The following is a 27,465-nucleotide window of genomic DNA, read 5'->3' as shown; positions in this document are numbered from 1 at the left end:
ATTTGAATTTTTTTAAATTAGGTACAGCCAGCTAGCAGTCCTGTATTCAAATTTTCATCTCCAATTGTAAAATCTACTGAAGCAGAAATGCTGCCTCCAGTATCTGTAAGTAATAATGCATGTGTGATTTTATGGCAAGGGAAGATGGTAATAATAGAAAAGAAAATGGTTTAAAGTTCAGAAGTAGAGGTCTGCTTGCTATTCCTGTTTATAGAATAGGTCTGTTCAACTCCTTTTTTGACATTTAATATTTATTTCTGTCAGATTGGTGGATTTAAATTTAGTGCTCCTGTTGCAAAATCATCTGAACTTTCAGTATCCAGGAATACTTCATTATCACCCCAAATTAATTCAGGTAATTTTATACATTTAATATATAATTTTTCTCTTGACTGGGAAATCAGGTATTAATATTTCTAGTCCAAAAGAAATTGAGAAAAAATAATGGTTAAAGTTTATTCACTATTCTTTCAAAAGTGAAAATATCTTCCAATTTATACAGTTTCTTAAGCATAGATTCAGTTTGGGTAAAACTTTATTCCGGGCTTTCATGATTTTCTAAGAAAGATTATTTAACTTGTATGACAGTATAAAACTGCTAAATTATAAAAGCTTCTTCGTGAAATCTCTTGTAATAATTAGTCCATTAGCTGATGTATATTTGCTCACGGCAAATGCTGTTCAAACTTTTTCCATCAACAGCTGTCAACAGCATAAGCAATAAGAAAGAAAATGAGTATGATGGTCCTTTTAAGCCTGCAAAAGTCCTAAAAGAAGGGAGTGTTCTGGATATTTTAAAAAGTCCTGGTGAGTCATAGATGAGATTTTAATTATATGGAAATAATCTTGTTTACTTCTAAGCATTCTTAAAAAAATAGAAGAATTTAACATATGAAGCTGTAAATGTATACTGATTATAAGATTATTATTATTTACTTTTATACATTAAACATGAACCTCAGTTAACTGAACATTCAAAAATGCATCACAAATACCATTGACTAGTGCTAATGGTTGATAGGGGTTGCTGCCAGCGTCCTGGTATTAACCAAGTACCTTCTTAAGATATACGATGTTCGAATAGTGCAGTTTTTTGCAGTTCCACTGGTGTTATTGCAGGAAGCTGCAATTTCTTGAGGTATTTTATAAAATTCTTGGACATGGTGCCAAGTGACCCAATGGCTGTGTTGCAATATTTTTGGGGAGAGCTTATTTTAGCACCTACACTCAAAAGCCTGATTGGACTTATTATCCGGGTAGGTCTTATATTCGGGAAAACAGGGTATAAGTAATCTTTCCTAACTTTTCCTTGTATTTTATTGTAATAAATCTGGAAAACTAATTTGCATTTAAAATTATGAATATTGATTCTATGCTTGAGGTATTTGCAATGCTGCTGCTGCTGCTGCTGTTGTTGTTGTTGTTGTTGTTGTTATTATTATTATTATTATTATTATTATTATTATTATTATTATTATTATTATTACTACAAGCACGTCCTATATAATACAGGATATATTTTATATATTTATTCATTTAAAATGTGTTTTGTTTCTTTTCCCAGGTAAGTATTTTAAAAGATGCTCATACCACATATTTTTAAGGACATGATTTTAATAAAATCTTATTTTCAGGACAGTGGTTATTTAGGGGATTTAATAAGTACCCTGTTTCCCTGAAAATAAGACCTCCCCGGATAATAAGTCCAATCGGGCTTTTGAGCGCATGGGCTAAAATAAGCCCTCCCCCCAAAATAAGCCCTCCCTGAAAATATTGCAACATAGCAGCAGCCATGAGGTGACCACCTTCGCCACCTCCTGAGCCTCAAAAATAATAAGACTTCTCCAAAAATAAAGCCAAATGCTTATTTCGGGGGTCAAAAGAAAATTTCTTAGTTTTGGAGAAGCACCGTACATGTTACTAAAATGTTGGTAGATTTAAAATAGTTTGTTTCAAAAGAATTTTTGCTGGAAACTTGATGCTGGTTTTTTTTGTCTTAGATTTTGCTTCCCCAACAAGTCTATCAACATCCTCATCATCAGTCAGACCATATGTTGAAACAAGTACAGAAGTGTACACAAGGCCTGCAATAAGTAATTTTTCTGGAGCTGTTTCAGGACTTGGAGATCCTATGAAGCAAATGCCAACGAATTGGCCACATGACACCTCTCTTACACAGAACAAGTTGGCAGAAAACAAATGTACACCCTGTCAAATTACAAAAGTGCCAACACCCAGTGGTACTAAACAGACTGAGATTTTGACTCAGAACATCACCATCAAATCAGTTTCTTCAACAGAAGCACAGGGGTTTGGATATAAGTTTAAGGCAGGAGTTGGAACTTGGGACTGTGATACCTGTTTGGTCCAGAACAAATCAGAAGCCGCTAAATGTGTGGCCTGTGAAACACCAAAACCTGGAACAGGAGTAAAACAAGCTCTGGTGTTGCCTTTTGTCACAGACAATGCAACCACAACAGTGTCTTCCTCTTCTAGTTCTACTAATGTTACAAACACTTTAGGATTTGGAGACAAATTCAAAAAGCCGAAAGGTGCTTGGGAGTGTTCTGTGTGCTTAGTGTCAAATCTGGAAGAGAACAACCAGTGCGTGGCCTGTCAATCAGACAAACCAGGTGAGTTTGCACTATTTGAAAATTGTATCAGAAAAAAGCATCTGTCCCAAGTTAGAATCCTAAACACAGTTTCAGCAAAGTAAAATAACACTGAGTTACATGGAACTTTCTTCTGAAACATGTACAAGACTACACTATTAAGTAATTTGTTTAAAAAATAAAGCCTAGGGCACCACTGAAAATATACTATAATATTTTAATGTTAAAAATATGTGTAGCCTGCTTTTAGAATTGTAGTTATTATTTGCCCTTATTATGACCATGTTTATTCATGCCTATGTTTAATTATAATACAAGATTTTATTACACTGCCAAATACCAAAAAGATAGGCAGTGGTGTACAGATACAGATAATTTGCATACCTGTTTTTTTTCAGTTTTGGGACAAAGGTGATAATCAGGTAATAATTTCATGTATTAGAGGCATAGATGAGAAAACTGAAAGGAACCTCTGTTAAGTGATTCTTAATGTTTCTTTAATATTTTTATCCTGAATTCATCTTGTGAAATCATTGCCCAGTTGAAATTGGACATAAGACTTTTTCCTCCTCTAAGAGTTCCTTAGTTAATATGTTAGCCAGTTTCTCAAAAATTCTAGATTCACTCTGGATTTTTATTTTGACAGTAAAGCAAAACATCTGTGTTTATTTGATAGCTTGGCACCACCTATTCTGCAGGAGTTTAAGTTTGTACTGTGTTTCCCTGAAAATAAGACAGGGTCTTATTTTCTTTTGACCCCCCCTCCCCGAAATAAGCACTTGGCCTTATATTTGGGGAGGTCTTATTATTATTGAGGTGCAGGAGGCAGCGAGCATGGCTGCTGCTGTGTTTCAATATTTTTGGGGAGGGCTTATTTTAGCACCTGCACTCAAAAGCCCGATTGGACTTATTAGCCGGGGAAGTCTTATATTCAGGGAAACAGGGTATAAGTAATCTTTCCTAACTTTTCCTTGTATTTTATTGTAACAAATCTGGAAAACTAATTTGCATTTAAAATTATGAATATTGATTCTATGCTCAAGAGGTATTTGTAATATTTATTCCTATGAAGCAGCTATTAAACTTGTTTATTTTAAATTAGCAGTTTTCTGGAATGTGCCTTTTGTTAATCGTTGCTTTACATCATTTTGTTTATTACTTAGGGAGTTCAGTACCTGTAGTCAGTGGCAGTACTTCATCTTTACCTACTCTTTCTGGAGGATTTTTGAATTTAGACAAATTCAAGAAACCAGAGGGAAGCTGGGACTGTGAAACCTGCTTAGTACAAAACAAAGCAGATGCAACTAAATGTATAGCTTGTGAGAGTTCAAAACCAGGCCACAAGGCTGAATTGAAAGGTATGTAAATAAAGTAAGCTTTTTTCTTTATGTTATTTGTTGCAGTAGAAATAATAAGTTTAAGATAAGTTCAGATATTGGGTGCCCTTATTGTATTATTTCCAGTAAAATGCAATGTTGGATTTCAGTCAGTGTGCATTTACTTATAGAAAAGCAAAAATCTTTTCAAATCAGCACTTCAGTGTGATTTCCATTGTAAGCAAATATCTATGTTTTTGCTCCTCGATCCTTTAAATTAACGAGTTCTTGCAGTCAAAATCAGAGGACTGCCTTCTCTGAAGAGCTTTGAACTGCAAATGAATATTTATTTCACAGTCTTAATAGCAGAAGAGGAGAAAGAAGTGTAAAATGGACTTGGGGAGTCAAGGATACAGTTTAAAGTAAATAGTTGTGGGAGTTAGGTTTGAAGATCTACAGAGGACAACAGTGTTTGGCTAAGCCTGGAGTCATTAAAGAAAAGATTGCAGACCTGGGTTCAGGGTGGGTTTTATTTAAATCAACTCAATTTAAATCACTAGTAAAAAGGCCCTGATTTAAATCAACTCGATTTAAATCATAATTTTTAAAGAGCAACTGTCATCCTTGTCCCACAGCAGCTTCTCCTCTGACCCGCTGTTGATTCACCAACAGTCCCAATATTGCAGAATATACAGCCTCATGCTACATAACTAAGCTCTGTTTCATGCTGAATAAGCTAAAATATTAATGTATCTTAAATAGAAAACTATCTTTAGATAGATTTTTTTATTCCAAAAGCATTTTATTAAAATAAATTTGATTTAAAAAAATTGAATTAAATAAAAAGAAATCCGATTTAAATTTTAAAAATCTATTTTTTAAAATTTTTAAAAAAACATCGATTTTTACCCATCCTGCCTGGGTATATGTGTGTGAGAGAAGGAGAGTGAAGAAGACAGTTGTGTAGATAAATCTGCAATGAGATAGTTGATTCTGTGGGGAGGAAAAATAAATGACTGTTGACTATTATGTGTTTCAGCTGTGAGGGAGAGTGGTTTAAGCAAATGGGGACTGGTTCTGAATAAAAGAGATGCATATTTTCATAGAAAAAAATAATGAGAAACCATTACCAAAAAATGCCAAGAAGATTGCAACTCCATCGCTAAGTGACATGGCTGTAGAGTGAAATGGCATGTGACTGTACCCAATTTATATTGTTAGTTCCACTTGCAGTTAAGTGAACATTACCATGACTTAGAATTCCTTGTTGGTCTCCCCATTGAGTGAGTTTGTTGGAAGCTGATTATGAAGATCACAAATGGTGATTACGTAACTGTCAGATGCTCCAACCATTGTAAATGTGTGCTGATTGCCAAGTGACTGAATTGTGATCATGTGACTGGGGACACTGTAAAACAGGGGTCTCCAACCCCTGAGCCACGGCTCACTACAGGGCCATGGCCTATTCAGAACAAGGCTGCCACTCTCGCGGGCTGGTCCCCCACCCCCACTTCCCAATCCAGGTCTCCAAGCTGCAAAGGTTTGGGACCCCTGCTGTAAAGCCTAGATGTTTGTGGACCAGTCATAAAACACTTTTCAGCACCATCATAACTTCAACTGATAATTGAATGAGTGGTTGGTAAGCAAGAATTATCTTTGCCCTTAAAATACACCAGATTGTTCAAGACTATATTAAAACTTGAAATGTATTATATTAAAATTCCATTTAATTGCAGGTTTTAATACAGCTACTTCAGAGCCATCTGGTCCTTCATTTAAATTTGGTATTCAGTCATCACCATCATCATCATCAGAATTATCCCAGACTGCAGGAAAAAACTTCAAATTTGGAGAACAAACAGGATTCAAATTTGGTACTACATCAGATATGGGTTCTTCAGGTGGCTTTAAATTTTCTAAAAATGAAGGCTCCAATCCAGGAAGCTTTTCCTCAGAGTCTAAATCTGAGGAAAGTGTGAAAGAAGGAAAGAACACCACCACTTTCAGTTTTGGACTTCCTGCTGGAGCTAGCAGTTCATCATCTGCATCGTTTCAATTTGGAATAGCTAACCTTGGGCAACAAGAGAAGAAAGATGGACCTAACAAGCCAGCTATAGGAGGTTTCACTTTTGGCACAAGTTCTATAGGAGCCACAACTGCATCTGATAAAAAAACTGGAATAAGTACTTTCAAATTTGGAAATTTACAGGAGAAGGAAATTGCAGAAAGTCCCTTTTCCTCTAAGAAATCAGAGGAGAAAAAGGAAACGCCTTCAGCAAAAGGTGGCTTTACTTTTGGTAATATAGACCCTGTGAATGCCCCACCACGTACTTTGGGAAGGACAGATGAAAAGCAGGAGGTGGGTGCCTCTTCTACTCCACTAGTGTTTGGAAAGAAAGCAGAAAGCGAAGAGTCAAAGGCACAATCCATGTTTTCATTTGGGAAGGCAGAACAAACCAAAGATGGCACAGTAAAACCTGCGTTTAATTTCGGCTTGGCAAAACCTACTGAGAAACCAGCTGAACAACAAATAAAAACAACATTTGCATTTGGGGCACAAGCAAGCTCTGCAGGTAGGTGCAAAAATTCATTGAATGCTCAAGTTTTTATTTTAAGCCTTTTATTACTTTGATTAATGGTAATATTAAATCGGCTGATTATTTAGAATATTTACCTCTGAAAGAAAGACCTTGAGAATATTGATTCACAGTTGCAAATTCATCCCTAAAAGAGTGATGAACTTCAGCAGAACAGATTTGAATTAAAGTATAGTACTTATTATGAAAAACTTAATTGAACCAGAAAACAGATGTATCCAGTAAATGAATTATCTAATGGGAAGAACTAAAATTATATGGAAATTGAATGGAATGTGACTGTATGAATGGAAAACCCACTGTTTTCCATTCAAGTTGCAATAATATTAAACTAAAAATTGAAAGTGATCCCTATGTAGGCATAGATGCCCATACTTGGCAAAACTGTTCCCATGTAAAAACATGCTTGTTTTTCACTATAAACATTGTATTGTTTTCAGACTTCTTAATAATGTAGGGAAGAGAATCTAAAGCCAAATGTAAAAAAATAAATATTTTTGACATACTATGACATACATTTAACCTAAGGAGAAGGCACATCTTTAATAATTACTTATTATTTAGAGGTTGAATATATCATAATACCCCAAAATTTCCAAGAAATCATATTGGAAGCTTTCCCAACATTTAGAGGCTGGATTTTGTTTTGTATTAAAACAAATACATTAATGCTTGATAGTATCTGAATACTGTAGCAATATACAAAACTCACATGAGGTTGGAATATTCTGGATAACTTTTTCTGAAACGCCATATCTGGGACACACTGAACTCCTTCTAGTTTCTGAAGCTTTGCTTTCAAACTGCCCAGAAGCATATAGTTTGGAGCAGTAACAATCCAATTCTTAAATTGGTTTTTCAAATTCCTACAATACATCTAAATTTGATGACTTTCAATAAATTCAGCTTGAGCTGGATGTCCAATAGGCAGAACAAGAAGATGCAATCTAGGGGGTCAAAGGTGCTGTTAGAATGTTAGCATCTACATTAAAATTAAAGGGTAGGACTTATTTGAAAAATCATCATCATAAACCTTTAATAAAATAGAGATTGAAACCAAAGAAGAAATGTTGTCTTGGAAAGGACCAGTACCTCATAAATATGCCAAGGTAGGTTGCATGCCAGTAACACAACAATTATAAAAACAAAGGCTTCCTTCACTAGCGTGTAATAGTAGTAGTTCATTGTCTCAAGCATTTTATTCTTTGGTATTATAAGAATCTGATGCTTTGATTTTCTAACTGAAGTCTTTAAACATGATTTCAGATGACAAACCTCAAGTTCTAGCCCAGGGATAGTCAAGCTTTTTATACCTACCGCCCACTTTTGTATCTCTGTTAGTAGTAAACTTTTCTAACCGCCCACCGGTTCCACAGTAATGGTGATTTATAAAGTAGGGAAGTAACTTTACTTTATAAAATTTATAAAGCAGAGTTACAGCAAACCCCTACCGCCCACCATGAAAGCTGGAACGCCCACTAGTGGGCAGTAGGGACCAGTTTGACTACCACTGTTCTAGCCTAATAGCCATAAGTATTCTGGAATTCTACAGAAGAAGGGTGGGTTTTTCTTTCTGTTAACCCAACATAAAAATTCAAAAAGTGAATTGAAACTTCTCCCAGTCTCCTACTTTAAAAAAAAAAAAAATTGAGCATTTTATTTTAGAGTTGTATATCCTCCTTTTTCTTGCAGACCAATAATTACAAGATTACTATTCCTATCAATTGTGTAAGACTGAATGATTAAAAAGAGGTAAAATTGTCACCAGTGCAAATTAGAATGAACACATGTTAAAGTTGGCGAGAAACTTAATTTTTCTTTTCTTTAACAAGAAAATGATTATAGAAATTGAATACCAAGCAGCATTCACGTCATAATCAATATTAGTCTGTTTGAGACCAACAATCGGAAAAGTTGGTAACCCAGAATCAAGTAAGTCAGCATGACAAGTAGTAGGGGAGGGTCCATTAATAAACACAATTTGAAATACAAGGAATATTGGGATATTGGCAATTAAAAATCACAGGAAGTAAAGATTATCATATGCACTGGGGAGGAGTAAAAACAGCAGAACCAAATATAGGAAGAAGTGAACAGAAATATATAAACAACAAAGGAGCACTGTGCATATGTAGTGGAAAGGGGAATAAGAGGGTGGGGGATATTTTAATGTTAAGAGTAAAAAACAACTTAGTAAAAGGAATTTATTAGCTAGATGTCAAACGTGATAAAATAACAATATTAAGGTATTGTTGTCTATTTAAACATTCATTCAGCTCTAACTGCATTTAATTTCTTACAATTTCTATGAACATTGAATATTTTCCTAGAGTAATGGATTGTAATTCTATGGAAAGTCCAGAATTCAAAATAATTAAGTACAATTATGAGCTCTTGAACTTCATTGACATATTCCTACAGGTGCATAATGAAATCTTACAATTGAGGCTTTAATTTTCATTAGTAAAGTAGTTTAAGTAATTGATGTTTGAGCAGGAAAACAATCAAATATTTTTATAGTAAAATAGTAAAATATTCATTCCTTAGCCCAAACCTTTTAAGAATAGCGTACTCAGATACTGATAAAATTGGAGCAGGGAGAATAATTGAAAAACACAATGTTTGCATTTTCTTTTTTAAAAGAAGGGGAGAGAGCCCCCTCAAATATCCATATTTTTATTAACATAATGTCTGTTTACATCAATGTCAATTAAATCATTGACATTTGAATCACTTTATTTTAACAAAAGTAAGAGATATGAAGCATAAATAGGTACTATATATGCAATTAAAATTCCTAAATTTTCCTCCATGTAGGATACCTGGTAGTAAATTTTTGTTCAGTTAAAAGAATCCAAGTTATTTTTACCATTGTATAATATTAAAAATGGATATTCTTTCATCTTTATAGTAAATACTTCTATTGCCCTTCTGTTATTATCAAAAGAAACAATAGAGTGTTGGAATTGAATGAGTATGTGTAAGTTATTCATGTTTGGGTATTAATGAATGAATTACCTCTTTTGAGCTGAACTTATTTAAGGAATTATAGTGGAAATGACTCCTTAAACTGAGGTGTTGCAATTATAGCATCATTATTATTATTTATTACAAGGGAAAAGAGATAGCAAGGAGCAAGAGAATGAAGACACAAAATTCAGTCCCAACTTAAAATAGATAAAAGATGGAAGAGGAACTCAATGTAGAAACAACAAGGGGAAAACATGATCAAGTATGTGCAGAACATATAGTGTAATTGAGAACACAGATTTTTTAAAGGCGCAGGAAGACATATGCAACATTGTCCTGATTACAAATGGGTGAATGAAAAAGTTTCCTATTATGTAGGTACTAAGAGGTAACGGGTAAAGGTAAAATTTTACTCCTCTATCGTTGCCAACTATGGAGGGTGGTGCTCATCTCCGTTTCAAGGCTATTGAGCCAATGCTGTCTAAAGACATTTGTATGGTCATGTGGCCAGCATGGTGTCAGAGAGCGCTGTTACCTTCCCACCAAAGTGTTATCTATTTATCTGCTTGCACTTGCAAGCTTTTGAACTTCTGGGTGGACAGGAGATACAAAGAAGAGATACATACATATAAGCAGTGTATCTTGAGCATTTGCTTATTTATCCTAATTCGGAGGCTACCCCGACTCTTCCATTTGTCAAGGCAGCTTCAAATAGAAAAAGCACACATGGAAAGATACAAGTAGAAAGAACCTTGGCCATCTGGGAAAACACTACACGAAGCCATTTATTAAAAGTAATAATTGGTTTCCCCAATCACTCTATCCTAAGGCTCCAGAGAAGAACCAGCTTTTTTAACGGATTTAACGGAGTCACAAGGGTGAGAACTATACAAGTCTCCAGGGAGATTTCATTCCAGAGGGTTGGAGCTGCAGTAGAAAAGGCGTGATTCTTGTGGTGACAAAATAACACTGTTTAATTAATGAGACCTGGATTTGACCCACTTTGCTGTTTTCATAAGAGACAGGCAGAAACAATTCGAGATAATCCCTCAAGATAGCCAAGCCCCTATGCCATGAAGTGTTCTAAAGGTAACAACCAGTGCTCTGGGTTCAAATACAAGCATTAACACAAATCATTTTAAAGTCCCAAGAGTCAACTAAAACCAGAACTGTACTTGCTGGGAGTAATGGGCAAATAACTGAAAAGAGGTGTAGACAAGATAACACTGTTTAATTGATGAGACTTGGAATTGACCCACTTTGCTTTATCATAAGAGATGGGCAGAATCAATTGGAGATAGTCTCTCTATCAGGCTTCCAGACCTGACACCCGCAGATAAGGAGGCCCTGTGTCATGAAGTGTTTTAAAAGTGATAAATAGTGCTCTGGATTCAAATACAAATATTAATACAAAACATTTTAAAGATTAATATTCAACTCAAACCAGAGCTTTACTTGCTGGGAGTACAACTGGAAAAGACTTATAGACTTAGGAAGAATAGTTTTGTGTTTTGATAATTGTATGAGATTATTAAAATACCTGAACTACTAAAATAGAGCCGAGGTGGCGCAGTGGTTAAATGCAGCACTGCAGGCTACTGCTAGATCAGCAGTTCAGCGGTTCAAATCTCACCGGCTCAGGGTTGACTCAGCCTTCCATCCTTCCGAGGTGGGTAAAATGAGGACCCAGATTGTTGGGGGCAATATGCTGACTCTCTGTAAACCGCTTAGAGAGGGCTGAAAGCCCTATGAAGCGGTATATAAGTCTACTGCTATTGCTATAAAATAGAGGAATGGTTGATGAAGGTGACAATTTGCAGAGATGCAAAATTGACCTATTTAGTTTGAGAAAAGACAATAATTATAGTAGATAGGGACTGGAAATCCTTTCTGGGCTTTTTACTGAAATCGGAACAAAATGCCCCTGTGATTGATAAGTTTAATGATTAGAAAAGATAGATAATGGAAAGAGGGAATTATGACATAACCATAGAAAGAAGCTAAAATTTGAATGCATTTATAACTGCTATACAAAATTAGAAGACATTTAACAATTTTGTTTTAAAAAAAGTGATAACCAATACCTTGAATTGCACTTGGAAGCCAACTGGTAACCATTGCAGTTTGCAATGCGATGGTTTCATAAGCACATTTATTTATATATTTTATAGAAATATATACCCACCAATCTGAAATATAAGATTCTAATGGCTTGCATAATGTGACCTTCCCAATGTTGCCTTTGCTACTACATTTTGGATCAGCTGTAACTTCTAGATGGTCTTCAAGGGCAGCCTCATGTAGAGCACATTGCAGTATTTCACTTGTGAGGTGACCAGGCCGTGAGTGACTTATCTAAAGGCACCCTGATCCAGAAAGAGATGTAACTGGCAATCTAATTTATCTGTGCAGAGTCCGGCCTGACCACAGCTGTCATCTGTTCTTTGAACAGGAGCTGGGAGGCCAAGAGGACTCTTAATAAAAAAAATGCAGCTCCATTGAGAATTAATAATCCCTAAAGCTAGGGGGCTCAAATAAGATACTCCATCTTTTCAAGATGGAGCTTGAGTCTGTTCTACCCTATCTACAGCCACCCAGCTTCTAGGCATTGGATTAGGACTTTTATAGAGCCAACCAAGTAATGTATATCAGGATGTAATCTGCATAATATCTGACCCCCAAACTAACAAATGGCTTCACCCAGGTGGTTTCATGTAGATTTAATCGGAAAGGGAGAGAATGTCAAACCCTGCAGGAGCTAAGATAGGAATTAAAGGGCTGTATCCATGATCTCTTCCACCTGTCAACATTGATTCAAAGCAAGAAAGGAGGAGAATTACTGCTGAACAATGCCCACTACTACGTATGCAGGTTGAAAAAGTTACTGTGGTTGACACTATTAAAAAGCGCTGAGAGATCAAGAAGCAGCCGGAATGGATAAACCACCCTTATCCCAGCTTCATCACAGGTCATCAACAAGCATGACCAGGATTTTCTCTGTACTAAGCCTTGGCCTGAAACCCAACCAAAACAGTTCCAGATCAACCACTTCTTGCATGGTTTTCTGGAGCTGAAGCCCAATCACTTCCTCTCCCACCTTCTCTAATAAGTGGATAATCAAGACCTTTTTTGCTAATAAGGCAAGATTGGACACTAGACAATAGTTGTCCAGCACTGGTTTCTTGAGGGGAAGATACATCACAACATTCTTCAATGATGAAGGAATCATTTCCTCATTTAAGGTTACTCCCCAGGCGGCTTTCACTGTCCAATGGAAGCCTGTATCTAATAGACAAGAGTCTAAACTAACAGTTAGGAGAACCCTCTCCAGTCAGTTAGGAGTTAGGAGAACCCTCTCCAGTCAGTCAGGAGTTAGGAGAACCCTCTCCAGTCACAATGTCAAATTCCAGTTAACCCTACAAGATCTTGCCTTGGACTCCTCAGGCTCCTGTCTGATTGGAATCTAGCTCTGAATGAATCCAAGCACCTGTTAATTAGCAAAATAATAGCCCTGCTCATGGTCCTGCTGCTCATTCTGGGTCACCTTACATAAAACTGCTGGGCAGCTAACAACAGACACAATGAGGGCAAATTTTGGGCCCTGGTGTGGTCCATAATATGAATTCCTGCTTAAATTTAGATACTGGATCTAGAAGAAAACTAGAAAAATAACTCGCAAGATGAAAAATACTATCATGGATTGGATAGGACAGAATAGAATGGAATGGAATGGAATGGAATTCTTTCTTGACCAAGTATGCATATGCTCTCGTTGTACATAAAAAGACATGAAAAGATACATTTGTCAAGAATCATAAGGTACAATACTTAATAATAGACATAGAGTACAAATAAGCAATCAGGAAACAATATCAATATAAATTGTAAGGATACAAGCAACAAAGTTACAGTCCTGCAGTCATAAGTGGGAAGGGATTGGTGATAGGAACCATGAAAGGGCTAATAGTAATAGTAATAAAGGATCAAGAATAAAATATGAAAAACTGAAGAAAAAGGAATTATTATATGTGGCTTTGATTACATTTTCTGTTAGGCAGCATCTGACTACATAGAAGCGTTTAAAAAGAGCTGAAAAGGAAATAATATTTCCTTTTCTAATAATACTATGAAGTTGCTATGGTAGAAGTAATTTGGGAATCTATAAATCTTTGCATCTCATTCAGTATATGTGGGAGTAGAATGAATTAAAAATGTGTGAAACATAGTTGTGTATAGTGGGAGAGCAATTTAATGATTCAGACTTTGGAGTTTTGATTATGTCCTGTTGTGTGGATACTGCACATAAAAAATAAATGTTTTATAAAGGACATGAAGGAAATAGGTTTTGCTGAAAAGTGGATTTAGCTACCTACGCCATTGTAGTCTCTCACCTCAACATTGCCCTCCTGGGATGCTCGTACAATGAACCACCAGTTGCATTTTTATGAAAAAATGCTTGTGTTCTATTACACCAATTTTCTGCTCCTACCTCACTGAAAAACCATGGTTCAAACAAAAGAGGAGCGAATGTTTGGTTAAACCTGACACTAAGAGACAAGAGGAGCAAGCATGCAAGTACATCATGTTTTCAGTATAGTAAACCGTGGTTTGGATAGATATTTTTAAAATTAAACCATATCATTAAGTTACACAATTGCAAAGTACCAAAACGTGTTTGGAATTCTTTACTAAATGAGTTCTCAAAGAGGTGTATAATCCCTGGTATCCTTTCTTCCCGTTCTCTCTTCACAGCATCAGTAGCAATCCTCATGGTTTATTGCTTAACTCATAATTTGTTTTACTTTTTAGATCCAGCACCATCAAAGGAGGCTTTCACCTTCCTGAGCTCTACTTCTAATACTCCTGTGCCAAGTGTTTCTCTTGGTGGCGGCAGTGGTGGCAGCGGCGGCAGCAGCAGCACGATATTTAGCAGCACCCCTTCTTCCTCAGCTCCCCCACCGGCCTTTCTATTTGGACAGGCCAACAACACTGTGAGCAATTCAGCTTTTGGCAATGCTTCTGATTCAAATACCGCACAGTCTTTTGGGTTCGCTCAAGACAGCAAGCCACCAACAACCACTTCCAGTACAAGCACTCCTGTTCCATTCCTGTTTGGTTCAGTCGCCCCCACTAACATCACAGCTAACACTGGCTTCAGTTTCTCAGCACCTACCACAACGGCACCTCCTACAGGTATGCTTGAACATTAGAAAAGTGACTATAGAAGAAACTAGATTTCCAAATAAGAATTGCATGGGGCATTCTCAGACTTTATTAAAATATGCAAAGGCTGAATTTACAGACTACCTCTGGGATGACGAGGCTTTTTGGTAACAATTTGAAACAATTATAATCAGTGAAAATATTATTATAAGTAATCGTTGCTTTAGTGTTATATCAGCTTGTTAAATCCTATTGATGACATAAGAATCTATGTAAAAGCTATTACAACAGCATGAGCTATTGCGGTAGCTTTTACATTAATCAATTACATCAGGTTTTAGAAATTATTCTAGGTTTTGTTTGGCTTTTTTTTTTCTGTCTTGCATTATGCCTGTTTCCAATTAGTTATATGTTCTTTAACAGAATGTTTATTTTTTCAATTGCTCTGTTGCACTTACTATCGCTCTATTGGACTAATCATAGAAATGAACTACAGTATTACTATAATTAACATATTTATGCATTTTTCAATAATGGATGAAATAAAGTTTGGATGAGATATTTGCTCTTTAGCAGATCAGTGAGTTAAATGTGAAAGTGAGACTGAAATGTTACATCTTTGTTGACTTATAAAATCTATGATAAAATGAATAAGCTTGAATTACGGCACGTTTTAAATGAATATAGAGCTGAAAATTTGTTGCTAAAGGAAAAGCTAGCTGTGTACTATGGAAGCAAAGTAAGAAGTAGGAATATTATTTATTGGACAAGTGTGATTGGACACATAAAGAATTTGTCTCCAGTGAATAAGCTCTCAGTGTACATACAAATCACAAAGTGATAAATCATAGATCAAAAATCCTAAAATATAAATAGCAAGTGATAAATCATAAGTTACCAATAGGAGGAGGTAGTAGGAAAGATGAGAAGAGTAGATGAGAAAGGTGAGAAGGATAATAGCAATTCAACTCTATTACAGTACATGAGTAAGCATCTTTAGGCATAATAGCACTTAGCAATAGCACTTAGACTTATACACAGCTTCATACAGCCCTCTAAGCGATTTAGAGTCAGCATTTTGCCCCCAACAATCTGGGTCCTCATTTTACCCACCTCGGAAGCATGGAAGGCTGAGTCAATCTTGAGCTGGTAAGATTTGATCTGCTGAACTGCAGCTAGCAGTCAGCTGAAGTAGCCTGCAGTACTGCACTCTAACCACTGTGCCACCTCAGCTCTAAGAAAATGTGAGATTTAGGTGTTTAGCACAGTGATGACATTGGGGGGTGGGGAGGGAATGTCTTTGTGTCTGGTTGTTTTTGGCATGCAATGTGTATAGGGGAGAAGTTGAAGCAGTTTATTTTATTCCAGGGTGTGAAGGATCTGTAGATATTTTCTCAGCCCTCTTTCTGGCTGGTGCAGTATACAGGTCCTCAAAGGAAGGCAAGCTGGTTGCAATTGTTTTTTTTCTTTCCTGCAATCCTATTTGTTGAAGTCTGTACCTGTTCTGTTTGCTATGCCAAACCAGACAGTTATAGAAGTACAAATGGCAAACTCAATCATTCCTCTGTAGAATTGTATCAGCAGATCCTTGGGTAATTTGAGCTTGTGTGACAGTATTTAGCAAATGGTTCAACGTTGTATTGTATGTAACGTTGCATTCAACATTGTAAAAATTGATTCGACATTGAGGATATTTAGTAAATGGTTGAACATTGAGGAAGGGGTATTGTTTAATGTATATTTTAGTAAAACATTTAAAGATGGAGAAATTGAGAAATCGTAAGATGTACAAATGCTGATGGAAAGAAGTAGTTCATTATGAAGAATGAATGTCAAAAACAGAGAACCTGGCTGGGTGTAAGAATGCGCTAGTTTTATGGAACTGCGAGTCAAATATGTCAGAAGAAATAGGGTCAAGACTGAATGGATGCTGAATGAATAGGGACTGAATTCAAATGTGAACATTCAGGCACGTAAGTGAGATAGTTGAAATTGCAAAATGGGAGGAAGGAAAATGCGAAAGGAAAATGGATGGGTCAAGAAGAAGAAGAGAGGAAAAACAAAGTCATGGCTGAATGATGTCAGACTGTATTGTCAGAGAGATGATTATCGTCTGCTTTCAATCTGTTTGTCTTAATGGTTTGCACCGCTGCCCTTTGCACAACTCTAGATCCTGAAAAGGAACGTTTGAAAGGTTTTAAATGTATGTGCAGTTCTCATGTTCATTCTGTTCATTTGTTTTTCTAGGTTCCGCTTCTTCCTTTGTGTTTGGCTCTGGATCTTCGGTTTCTACAGCTGGTCCAGCTTTTGGTGCTAGCCAGACACCAGCGTTTGGTCAAAGCCAAGCCTCCAATCAGACCAGTACTCCATCCTTTGGATCACTTTCCTCATCTTCCTTGTTTCCTGCTAGCTCTCTGCCTGCTCCTCCAGCTTTTGGGACTGTTTCAAATAGTGCCCAGCCGTCTGTCTTTGGACAACAAGCTAACCAACCACCTGGTTTTGGTTCAGGTACAGCTCCCAGTACTGGTAAGTTCAAACTACAATTTTCATTCCGTAACTAGTTTATCTTCTTTGAAAAAAAACCCTCTTCTTGGTTTTCAACTTTCATATCCAAATCTCCCCAATAGGTGAAGATCAGAGTTTGTATATCTCCTTTAACTTCCAGATGCTACCTTTGTAAGATTTGAGTCAGACATGTTGGCATGTTTCCCTTATATCAGAGTATTTTTGGATGCAGGAATCCTTTTTATTCCTCTCGTTATTTCCAGCTGCTTTCTTCATCCCTGCATGGCTGATGCCTCATCCCCTTTGCCTTTGTCTTCTGCACGGCTGCTTCGTCCATACATGGCAATTATTATTAAATCAGTTAAAACTGTAAAAATAATACAGATTATGAATGACAAATGTCAGATTATTAGTTTGGAAAATATTATTTCTATAAGCAAAAGAAGGCTGAGACAAATCATGTCCAACATTCCTTAAGCTGAACATTAATTCCGTTTGAATGTTCATTTCAAATGTATTAAAATCAGAAATGTGATTTACAGCTAGGTTTCATATTGACTTCCAACACAAGGTTTTGCAGGAAAGTTTGAATTAGATGCTGAAGTTCATAATAATCAAGATTTATTTGTTTTGATGGAAGTGATGTTGTGAACAAGAGTCCCTAAACTTGGCAACTTTAAGACTTGTGGACTTCAACTCCCAGAATTCTCCAGCCAGCTATGCTGGGAGTTGAAGTCCACAAGTCTTAAAGTTGCCAAGTTTGAAGAGCTGTGTGTGGAAGATAATTAAAAAAAATATTTTCTGTCAAAAGAGATTGTATCAAGGAAAACACTTTTTGGATATATTATTAAATCCCAGTGTTTACTCTTCAGGTCAAGTATTCCAGTTTGGAAGTAGTACTGCTAATTTCAACTTTTCAAGCAGCAATCCAGGAATATTTACCTTTGGTGCAAGTTCAACTGCACCAGCACAGCCAACAGGTTCTTCGGGATTTCCATTTTCTCAGGCTTCATCATTTAATTTGGGGTAAGAAAAGGATCAAAACAGATTTGCATACTATTGTGTTATTTATTGCATTTGTTTGGCATGGAAATTATTTTCCATGAAATACTTTTATACCATGCATAGCAGTGAGTGATGGCTTGAGGAAAAGAGCATGCAATTTGTATGAAATAAATGAAATTAACTTCAACATTAGATGTTATTATATTTGCTGATATTAGAAATACATTGTTAATGTTATGCTTAGAACATTAGTATTTTAAAGTGATCACATAGAGCGCAAAAAATAAATGTAATTTTTGAAACAGAAAGGTTGAGATTCAGATTCATTATCTGGAAATTACACAATTTAACGTTTAGAAAAGTATTTCTTTGGTAAAACAAATGCTTTTATCTATTTTATTTTACAGTATACTTGTTTATGTTTTTTTAGCAGTACTAAAAGCTTTCAGATATATTATTCTAAGTTCCTTACTCTTGATTTTTCCACCCCTCCCCCCCCAAAAGCAGGAATAACGGGAAAAGTGCATTCTCCACGGGATCTTCAGTGCCTGGTCGGAAGATAAAGACGGCTGTTAGACGTAGAAAATAAAAATATTAACGATTGTTACAGACAGCAACTTTCTTACCACAATTGGTTGCCCTGCATTGTTCAGTTCCTGAATTGTACCTCATGTTGGGTTTAGCTGAAGCCAGGACTGCCTAAACTCTGCTCGCTTTTTTCTTCCCGTTTAGTTATTTTAAAAGTAATAATAATAATAATAATTAGAAGTGGTGGTAGGGAGGATCTTGAGCAAAACTACTTTAGAATCCAGCAGTTTTTCTTCCCTGACTTGGCATGGTCTGGCTATAGATATAAATATAGCCTGCACAGCGAATGGCTTCATATAATACCTCTGTTTGCACCCACTTTGTGCGCTCTTCTGCGTTTATGGACAGTTCAAAATTGTAATTATATTAGAGAGGGGAGTCTGTATAGAATAGAGAATGTGGATAATGAATTTTCTTTGCCGAGTTTGTGCTGATGTATGTGTGAAGTGAGCGAGTTGTGTGTATAGTGCACTAAAATTTTCTGATAGAGGAAGAATGGTTAAAGAATAGTCCATGCTAAGGACTAGTTAGATCAGTAGTATTTCATTCAATAATTATATGCTCTTTCTATTTTCATTCTTACTCCTTATCACCTGTCTCGCCTTTTCATTATTTTATTATGAAACAAATGTGTAAATACTCTTCTGTTTCTCTATGTACTTTGACATAACAAATCTGTGAACTTGAAATTTTAATTTTGTGTGTTACGGCAAATTTTTGTTTAGTATTGTCTCAGATTTTATTATGTAAATCTCATTATTCAAAGTTGCCTAAATCCATTAAAGACATTTAAAATTGGGAATTCTTAAAGTAAATTTATTGGCTTTTCTGATCCATTTTTGTTTGGACCAAAAACCAGTATTGTACAAAGTGTTAAGTATATATTTTTATATTTACAGAAATGGACTCTGGTGACTTTGGATAATAAGGAAAAGTTTAATATTAAAGCCATGTTTATTACAGTATAATTAACATGTTAAAACCATGGGATAAATGCCATCAATAAAAATTAAGAAATACACTGGTCTGAATGTTAATGCAGACATACATTTTGTATACGCCAATCAGTAATGATTTATATGTTCTCAGTAGGTAGATTTATGTCTGTGGTGTAGAAATGTTGTTTCTGGCATCCTCTATTTCCCGCTAAGTACTTCCAGGATCTAGGTCAACTCGCCATGATCAACTCGCCACAGGACAACTTACCATGTCCAAGTCACTATGGAACAACTCACCACGGGACAATTCAACGCTGTACTAATCATTTCATTCAGTTACTTTTATTATTGGTGACCATGTTCTGGTCAAAATTATTGTAACTCTTGTATTTCTGGATTGACTTTCTTATTACTGGCAACAACTCTGTTGAAATTAATGTACCTTTTGTATTTGTTCAATTGTCCTGTGGTGAGTTGACCCACAGCATGTTGTCTGTGGCAAGTTGTCCCATTCCACAGCCATCCAGCCACGTGGTTCTATCTAGTGCTTGACTCCCCGCCCCATTATTTTCCCCTGTCAGCACCACACCCTAAATGTTTTCCAGTCTGTTCTCACATTATCCCCGCCCCCCCATACATTGCCCCCTGCCCCAGATTATTTTTCCCGGTTCCACCACAAAACCACGCTCGACTAAACTGCGTCGCTGATGTCATCAACAGGGCGACAACAGCGCGGAGACAGAAGCACGCTGTAAACCCTAAACCTAAAATTAACCCCTAAACCTAACCCTTAACCTAATCCTAGCCCTTAACCTAACCCTAAAGCTAACCCTAAACCTAACCCTTACCTTAGGTTGAATCGGCTTGCTTTCAAAGCGCTATTTAAAGCACCCTTCTTTCTCCGTGCTGGCTGTTGTCGCCCTGTTGATGATGTCAGCGACGTGGTTTAGTCGAGCACGGTTTTGACAGGTCACGATTTTTCCCAGCCTAGCCATCTTCTCAACATGCCAAAAACTGCAACTTGGTTTTTTGAGGGGGAGAGGGGTTGCTTGCTCATTGTGAAAAACAAAACAAAGTTGCTCCTTTTTTTAAAAAAAGTAGTTACCGTGATACTGGGGGGAGGGGGGAGTGCTATGATATTGAGTTGTGGCTATAACCACTTTCAGGATATATTCTTTAATAGGCAGTTGCAACCAATGAAGATTGCAAATTCCTGATATTTTGTTTAATTAATACAAAGCAATGTATTTTATTTTTTTCCTGCTGGTAGACTTTTTTTTTTCCTGCTGGTATATTTGTAAATAAGGCACTGTCAAATTTTCTGAGCCAGAGAGTTGAACATAATTACTAATCAGTGGCTAAATCTTATTGTGTAAAGGGCTTACAAATACAATAGAAATACTAAGTTTTATTTATTGTTTTGCTTACTCATCAAATTTAAATCCCTGACCATCTTCACAAAAAGTGATTCTGGGTGGCATACAATAATAAATTGTTGATGCCAAGAACTCAGTAAAATTTTAAAAAGATGTGGATGATTGGTTAATAAAAGGATTGTATTTTTTTTTTATTTCTACACAAAAAGATTGCATCTATGCAGAGTCAGTTATAGAAGATTCTGGAAGTAAGAAGTGGGTTTCATTCTTAGAGTTACTTATTCATTCTTTATTTAACAGTTTATTGTACTCATGTAGACTAAAGGCAGCTTACTAACAGCAAAATACATGAATATACAAAATGCAAAAAGGGCAAAGCCAAACTAATTAGCCAATGAAAGGGCGATCTAAGCATTGATGGTTGCCAAATGCCCTCTTGGATATCCAGATCTTTCTGAAGGCCAAGAGGTTCACGGTGCTCTATATCATTGTTGGCAAAGTGTTGGAAAGTGTAGGGCAGCCAAGGAGATGCATTGTTTGATCTCTCTCCACTTTCACCTCCTTGGGTTGGGAATCCTCGGCAAATCTCTCCTAATTTCTTTCCAAGAATTTGGGCCGACCAAATATAATTAGGAGAGAGAAGCCTGTAAGGAGTAATATGGGCCTCAAAAGATAATACCCAGGACTTTCTGTGGAGTCCGAAACAAATTGACGTACTGACTGCAGCATTTACATTTGCTATCGTGCTAGCCATTGGTCACTGCACTAGGGACCAATTTGAAACAGCTCCTCTTCAGAGAGTAGCTTAGAGGGGAAATGGTGAGAACGTGTCGCTGTTGTCAGAATATCCCAAGTCAGATAGGCCCAGCTGCCCAAATGGGGCCATGTACATCATCCCCCCTCCAAGCTGATCATAACCACTGTCTGCTGTTCTAGCAGGAACTGAATTGAGAAGGACACCAACCTGCTATGACCATACTGAATACATATGAGGAGGAGGCGCAGTGGTTAAATGCAGCACTGCAGGCTATTGCAGTTCTGCAGTTCGGCTGTTCAAATCTCACCGGCTCAGGGTTGACTCGGCCTTCCATCCTTCCGAGGTGGGTGAAATGAGGACCCGGATTGTTGTTGGGGGCGATATGCTGACTCTGTAAACCGCTAAGAGTGGGCTGAAAGCCCTATGAAGCGGTATATAAGTCTAACTGCTATTGCTAAGTAGAGCCAGGGGTATCTAGGGATAATAGTCCCGGAGGGGGCAATTCCAGCAATATTGACAACTCTGGCTGAGGCAGATCCGGCAACCCCTCCCTCCTGCACCTGTTAGCAGCCTCTCAAACATTCAAGTCCAGCCACTTGGTGCCAAGCAGAGCCGAGGTGGCGCAGTGGGTAGAGTGCAGTACTGCAGGCCACTTCAGCTGACTGCTAGATCAGCGGTTCAAATCTCACCGGCTCAGGGTTGACTCAGCCTTCCATCCTTCCGAGGTGGGTGAAATGAGGACCCAGATTGTTGTTGGGGGCAATACGCTGACTCTCTAAACCGCTTAGAGAGGGCTGAAAGCCCTATGAAGCGGTATATAAGTCTAACTGCTATTGCTATTGCTACATGCTTTAAAGATGCAACAGTAGATAGATTGCCCAAAAAGCAGCGAACAGGAAAGTGGATTCTGATGTATAATACGGACATTTGGGTGGTGGCTCAGCTTGGCTTATTCATTAGTCTTCCCCTGAGGAAAAAACAACACAACTCGAGCCCCAGCTCTGTTGGGTGTTGTGCTTTGAACTCTGGATTCCATCTCACTGCATCGCTTGAGTTTGTCACGTTTGATGGTTTTCTGGTTGTGACATGTGTCACACCTTTTACTACGTGAGTGGTTGCCATCTGTAGATACTTTCTTGTGAAAGGTTTCCCTGAGCTTTCATCTCATTGGGCTGTGGCTGACTGCTTATCTTGTTGGCCGGCAGCCAGTAGTGCTGGCTCACAAAACAACCCCTCCAAAATAGTGAATTTGATCCTTTAGGGGGAACGTGATACTATCCGGACCTAAAATTGGAGCTGGAACGGAGCCCGATCTATTGCCAGCCAACAGCAATTCTATTTTATGGGGATTGTAATCTGAGTTTGTTTAACAAATCTGGGCTGACACAACCTCCGAGCACTTCATCAGAACTTCTGCACCATCTCCTGTCCAGTCTTGGATTATAATGTATCGGTGAATATAATCAGCGCATTGGGAACTCACTCGTTCCCTCTCCAAACCATGGATCATCTCTCCCAGCAATTTTACGTGAAAGTTAATAACCAGAGGGTTATTACACTAGCTCAGCAGTTTTCTCTGCCTGGAACACCAAGTGGAACTCTTCCCAGGAACCGCCACCACCACAGAGCTGCCTCTGATCCCCAACCCTTGAAAGTGGTCCAAGAGAATACTGTGATCTGATCTGTCCTAATGCATCAGTTGCAGCTTTTTCCATTGGAAAAAAGCCTAAATCAGGCAGCTCTTCATACAGTTCCTCAATATACTCTTCAATATACTCGACATAAGGTTGCCTTTGAGGACCACCCAGAAGCTTTAACTGGTACAAAAAGCAGCAGTATGTCCATGTAACGCATCTGCTTTGCAAGCTGCCCTGGTTGGCAATTTGTTTCCGTGTGTGAGTGAAGATGCTGGTTGTTAAAATCCAAAATAGTATAGGGCTGGGATGGCGAACCTAAGGCACGCATGCTACAGGTGGCATGCGGAACCATTTATCAGAGGTGTTGCCCTGTCAGCTGGCCGACGTGCATGCGTGCACTGGCCAGCTGAGTTCAGCCTTTTTTTAAAGCCATTTTTCACCCTCCCCAAGCTCCAGAAGCTTTATAGGAGCCTGGGGAGGGTGAAAAAGAGCCTCCCCCCCACCCTGGAGGCTTCAGGAGCTTCCCTGAAGCCTCCGGAGTGCAAAACACCAGCCCTATGGGCAAACAGGAAGTTCAGGAACGGACTTCCAGTTTGCTCATAGGGTCAGTTTAAGCCCTCCGGAGGCTTCAGGGACCTCCAGGAGGCTTCCCTGAAGCCTCCAGAGGACTAAAAACCACCCTACGAGCAAACCGGAAGTCTGAAGTCTGCTCGTAGCATCCTTTTTAGTCCTCTGGAGGCTTCAGGGAAGCCTGAAGGTCCCTGAACCCACCGGAGGGCTTAAACCGATCCTCTGAGCAAACCGGAAGTGAGTTCTGGTTTGCTCGTAGGGTCGTTTTTTGCCCTTTGGAGGCTTCTGAAGGTCCCTGAAGCCTCCAGAGGACCTCTGGGGGGCAGGGGGGGCTGTTTTTGCCCTCCCCAGGCTCCCATAAAGTCTCTGGAGACTGGGGAGGGCGGGAAAAGCATGGAAAAATGGGGGTGGTGCCTCTCATGCGCGCATGCGCACTGGGGGGTTGCGCATTGCATTATGGGTGCGGCACGCCTGCACAAGAGCCCCCTGCGCTCCTCCCCTTATGGCAGGCGAGCCAAAAAAGGTTCACCATCGCTGGTATAGGGCCTGGTTATTTGACCTGAGTTGATCTAACAAGGTTGGTTAAATGAAACAAAGTTATCTATGTCCTTCCCTTCAAAAGCGCCTTCCCTCTGGGGAAGATTTTCCTTTCCAAAATCTATATGGCTGAAGACCTTCGTTTTTTTGCCCAAGCCTTTGGTGAATATCATTCCCTTTGGATTGAGTGGTTTCTTTCATTCCCATAAAGATCTTTTTTATCCCAATCTTTTATTCTTAATTATGTATGTATGTATGTATGTATGTCTGTCTGTCTGTCTGTCTGTCTGTCTGTCTTTGGTTATTCGGGTTTTCTCCCGTGTAAAATTGGAGGTGTTTTGGCAATGTTTCGACGAAGTCTCATTCAGGGTGGGAGCTTGGCTGTGTTCTGATTGGGTGGAGGTGTGTTCTGATTGGAACACAGCCAAGCTCCCACCCAATCAGCTCAAACCCCCACTGGCAGTTAAAAGGAAGAAACAGCCGAGATCTCACATTTGTCCTGGAAGCACGAAGCCTGAAGATGATGAATGAGACTTTGTCGAAACGTCACCAAGACACCTCCAATTTTACGCGGGAGAAAACCCGAATAACCAAAGACCTACATACTAACACTCGCGAAAACCTCAGAAAATATATACACACACACACACATACATATATCATTTTTAATGTTTATTTGTGAGTCAGGCAGCATATAAATATTAATAAAACAAAAATTGTCCAGGCCCTGAACTGAAACGCAACTAAAAAAGGACATTTCCTCAAGGATCCTCTTAATTAAATCCCTGCCACCTTTTCCAAAACCTAAGAAGTTGGCAATTGGCCAGCATTTATCTAAGATAGACAATGCATGTAGAAGAGAGGTTCACCACTGCCTATTACAAGTCAGTTGGTATCACCCCCATCATTCAGGTGTTTTCTTAAGCCCACGAATTGGGCCGGTAAGGCATGAATCCAGCTCACAGGTGACAAACTATGCCACAGTCAGCTCTGTCTGTATAACCTGTTGCTCAACTCATCTCACTAAGCTGCGCCCCATGTAGTATCCAACTCTGAACAAGTTGACCATTTTTTCTGTGAAGAATTTTATCAACACGTCACATGTTGTTACTCTAGCTTGCAGGATAATCTCCATATCCCCCCCCCTTTTTTAAAGGGTACAGTTAATGTTTAATGCAACCACTGACTAAGCATGCAGATACATTAAACACAGAAATGTGAGCATACTTTGCTGCTATAGGTTGTCCTCATTTATCAATCACAATTGGAAAAGGCAATTCCATCAATAAGGTCCGTGGTCTCTAGGTAGTCATGATCATGACAAGCTTACATAACTTCCCATCTTGTCATTTAAAAAAATCACTAGTGGGAACCAGCACCAAATTACAAGTCCTCTTTTCTCTGGAAGAACCAACTACCTCCCTCTCATCCTATCTCCCACAGTTCATTGACATTGAAATATAACCCCACCACACATTTGATCTCAAAGCTCCCTGACCCCGTGACCCGACAAAAGCGCGAACATCATAAGCGCGCCGACAACACCGCGGCGCTAAAAGCGCGCCGACAACACCGCGCCGAAAGAAGCACGATTTAATTTAAGGTAAGGTTTAGGGTTAGGGTTCCGTTACAGCGCGCTTCTGTCGGGCGCTTCTGTCGGCACGCTTTTGTCGGCGCGCTTTAGGGCTAATTAGTCGCTCATTCGTCGCACGGTTTAGTCACCGCAGTTTAGTCAGGCGCGCTTTTGTTGTGCGCGCATTTGTGGTGGAACCCCCTGACCCACCTTTTATATTCCACTTAGAGCAATTAGCCCTCTCAATAAATTCCAACCCTATGGAGGAAGAATCTGGAACCTACCACTATTGCTCACATCCATTCCAATCACTCTACTCATCTCTTTCATTCCAACTATCCTCACCTCAACCACTTTCTCCGTAAGGTCCCAGGGCAATGGAAAATCAGTAACTTTCCACGCTGTACTTTTTGCTGGTGAAACATTTCACTTCTCATCTTTTCAAGGCCGCAGAGGATTGTGACCTTAATGGATAATTCATCTGACATTTTAGTTCGATTCCATTTTGTCCATTTGCTCTTTATAGTGCCGTTGTTTTGTGGCTGTTGCTATGGTGATTTGACTATAATACTTGGGATGCATTGCTTTCTGAGATGCCTGACAAATTGGTACTGTTGCCAGATGGGCATTCTGCAAAACAAGAGTTTCTGGCTTGTCTTTTTATGGCGCTTTTGTGCCAGTCTTGTTTCCTGGCAATTGCCTGGGACCAGTCCCTGCTGTTTTCTTGGCAAGATTTTTCAGAAGTGGCTAACCATTGTCCGCTTCTTAGGTTGAGAGAGTGAGAGTGAGTGAGTGAGTGAGTGAGAGTGAGAGTGAGAGTGAGAGTGAGAGTGAGAGTGAGAGTGAGAGAGAGAGAGAGAGAGAGAGAGAGAGAGAGAGAGAGAGAGAGAGAGAGAGAGAGAGAGAGGCCTAAGGCCACCACCATCCTGCCCCCTCACTCCCTGGCCTTGTATTTAAGGCAAATTAAAATTAATGGTCTCCCAGGTTCTAGTCTGATGCCTTAATTACTACACCTAACTACACTTTTGGCCATCTACTACAACACAAATTTAAAGTTACATTTTTCAAGATAGATAAGAAATATAACAAGACACATGAATGTAAAAGTGAACCTTTATTTCTTGTTAATACAAGAAAGATATCCTTTCGAAGAGAGAGTTTAAAGTAAAGTCTTCCAAAATCTTCCAAATTTCTGTAATTGGAAGCCAACTTCAAAAAAGGAAAATTTAGAAATTCAGTTGATGTATTAAAGGAGCAAATTGACAAGGTATTTGAATGTAGATGCTTTTCCTTAAAAAGAATGCATGCAGCTGTATGCTTA

At 38.4% G+C, this 27,465-nt stretch overlaps 1 protein-coding gene across 2 annotated transcripts in view; it reads left to right on the top strand.

Moving 5' to 3' along the window:
* The window catches only part of NUP153 (nucleoporin 153), a 38,044-nt gene extending 17,913 nt beyond the window's left edge, over positions 1 to 20,131 (top strand). The window contains exons 13-22 of one of the 2 annotated variants that reach the window (XM_087707433.1): positions 22 to 105; positions 265 to 355; positions 703 to 807; positions 2,001 to 2,633; positions 3,776 to 3,970; positions 5,665 to 6,501; positions 14,305 to 14,688; positions 16,906 to 17,184; positions 18,036 to 18,189; positions 18,676 to 20,131. In XM_087707433.1, coding sequence (XP_087563559.1) covers positions 22 to 105; positions 265 to 355; positions 703 to 807; positions 2,001 to 2,633; positions 3,776 to 3,970; positions 5,665 to 6,501; positions 14,305 to 14,688; positions 16,906 to 17,184; positions 18,036 to 18,189; positions 18,676 to 18,757 — 2,844 coding nt within the window. In that variant the 3' untranslated portion in view covers positions 18,758 to 20,131. Of the gene's footprint in view, positions 1 to 21; positions 106 to 264; positions 356 to 702; positions 808 to 2,000; positions 2,634 to 3,775; positions 3,971 to 5,664; positions 6,502 to 14,304; positions 14,689 to 16,905; positions 17,185 to 18,035; positions 18,190 to 18,672 lie in introns of both variants that reach the window. The other variant, XM_087707432.1, reaches the window with a different exon arrangement.
* The last annotated feature ends 7,334 nt before the right edge of the window (positions 20,132 to 27,465 follow it).

This window comes from Thamnophis sirtalis, unplaced genomic scaffold (assembly GCF_051295495.1).
Source record: "Thamnophis sirtalis isolate CommonGarterSnake01/CBP01778 unplaced genomic scaffold, rThaSir2_p1.2 scaffold_2, whole genome shotgun sequence".
NCBI classification, from domain to species: domain Eukaryota; kingdom Metazoa; phylum Chordata; class Lepidosauria; order Squamata; family Natricidae; genus Thamnophis; species Thamnophis sirtalis.
Note: the sequence above shows the minus strand (reverse complement) of the source record. Positions and strands in the feature narration are given on the sequence as shown.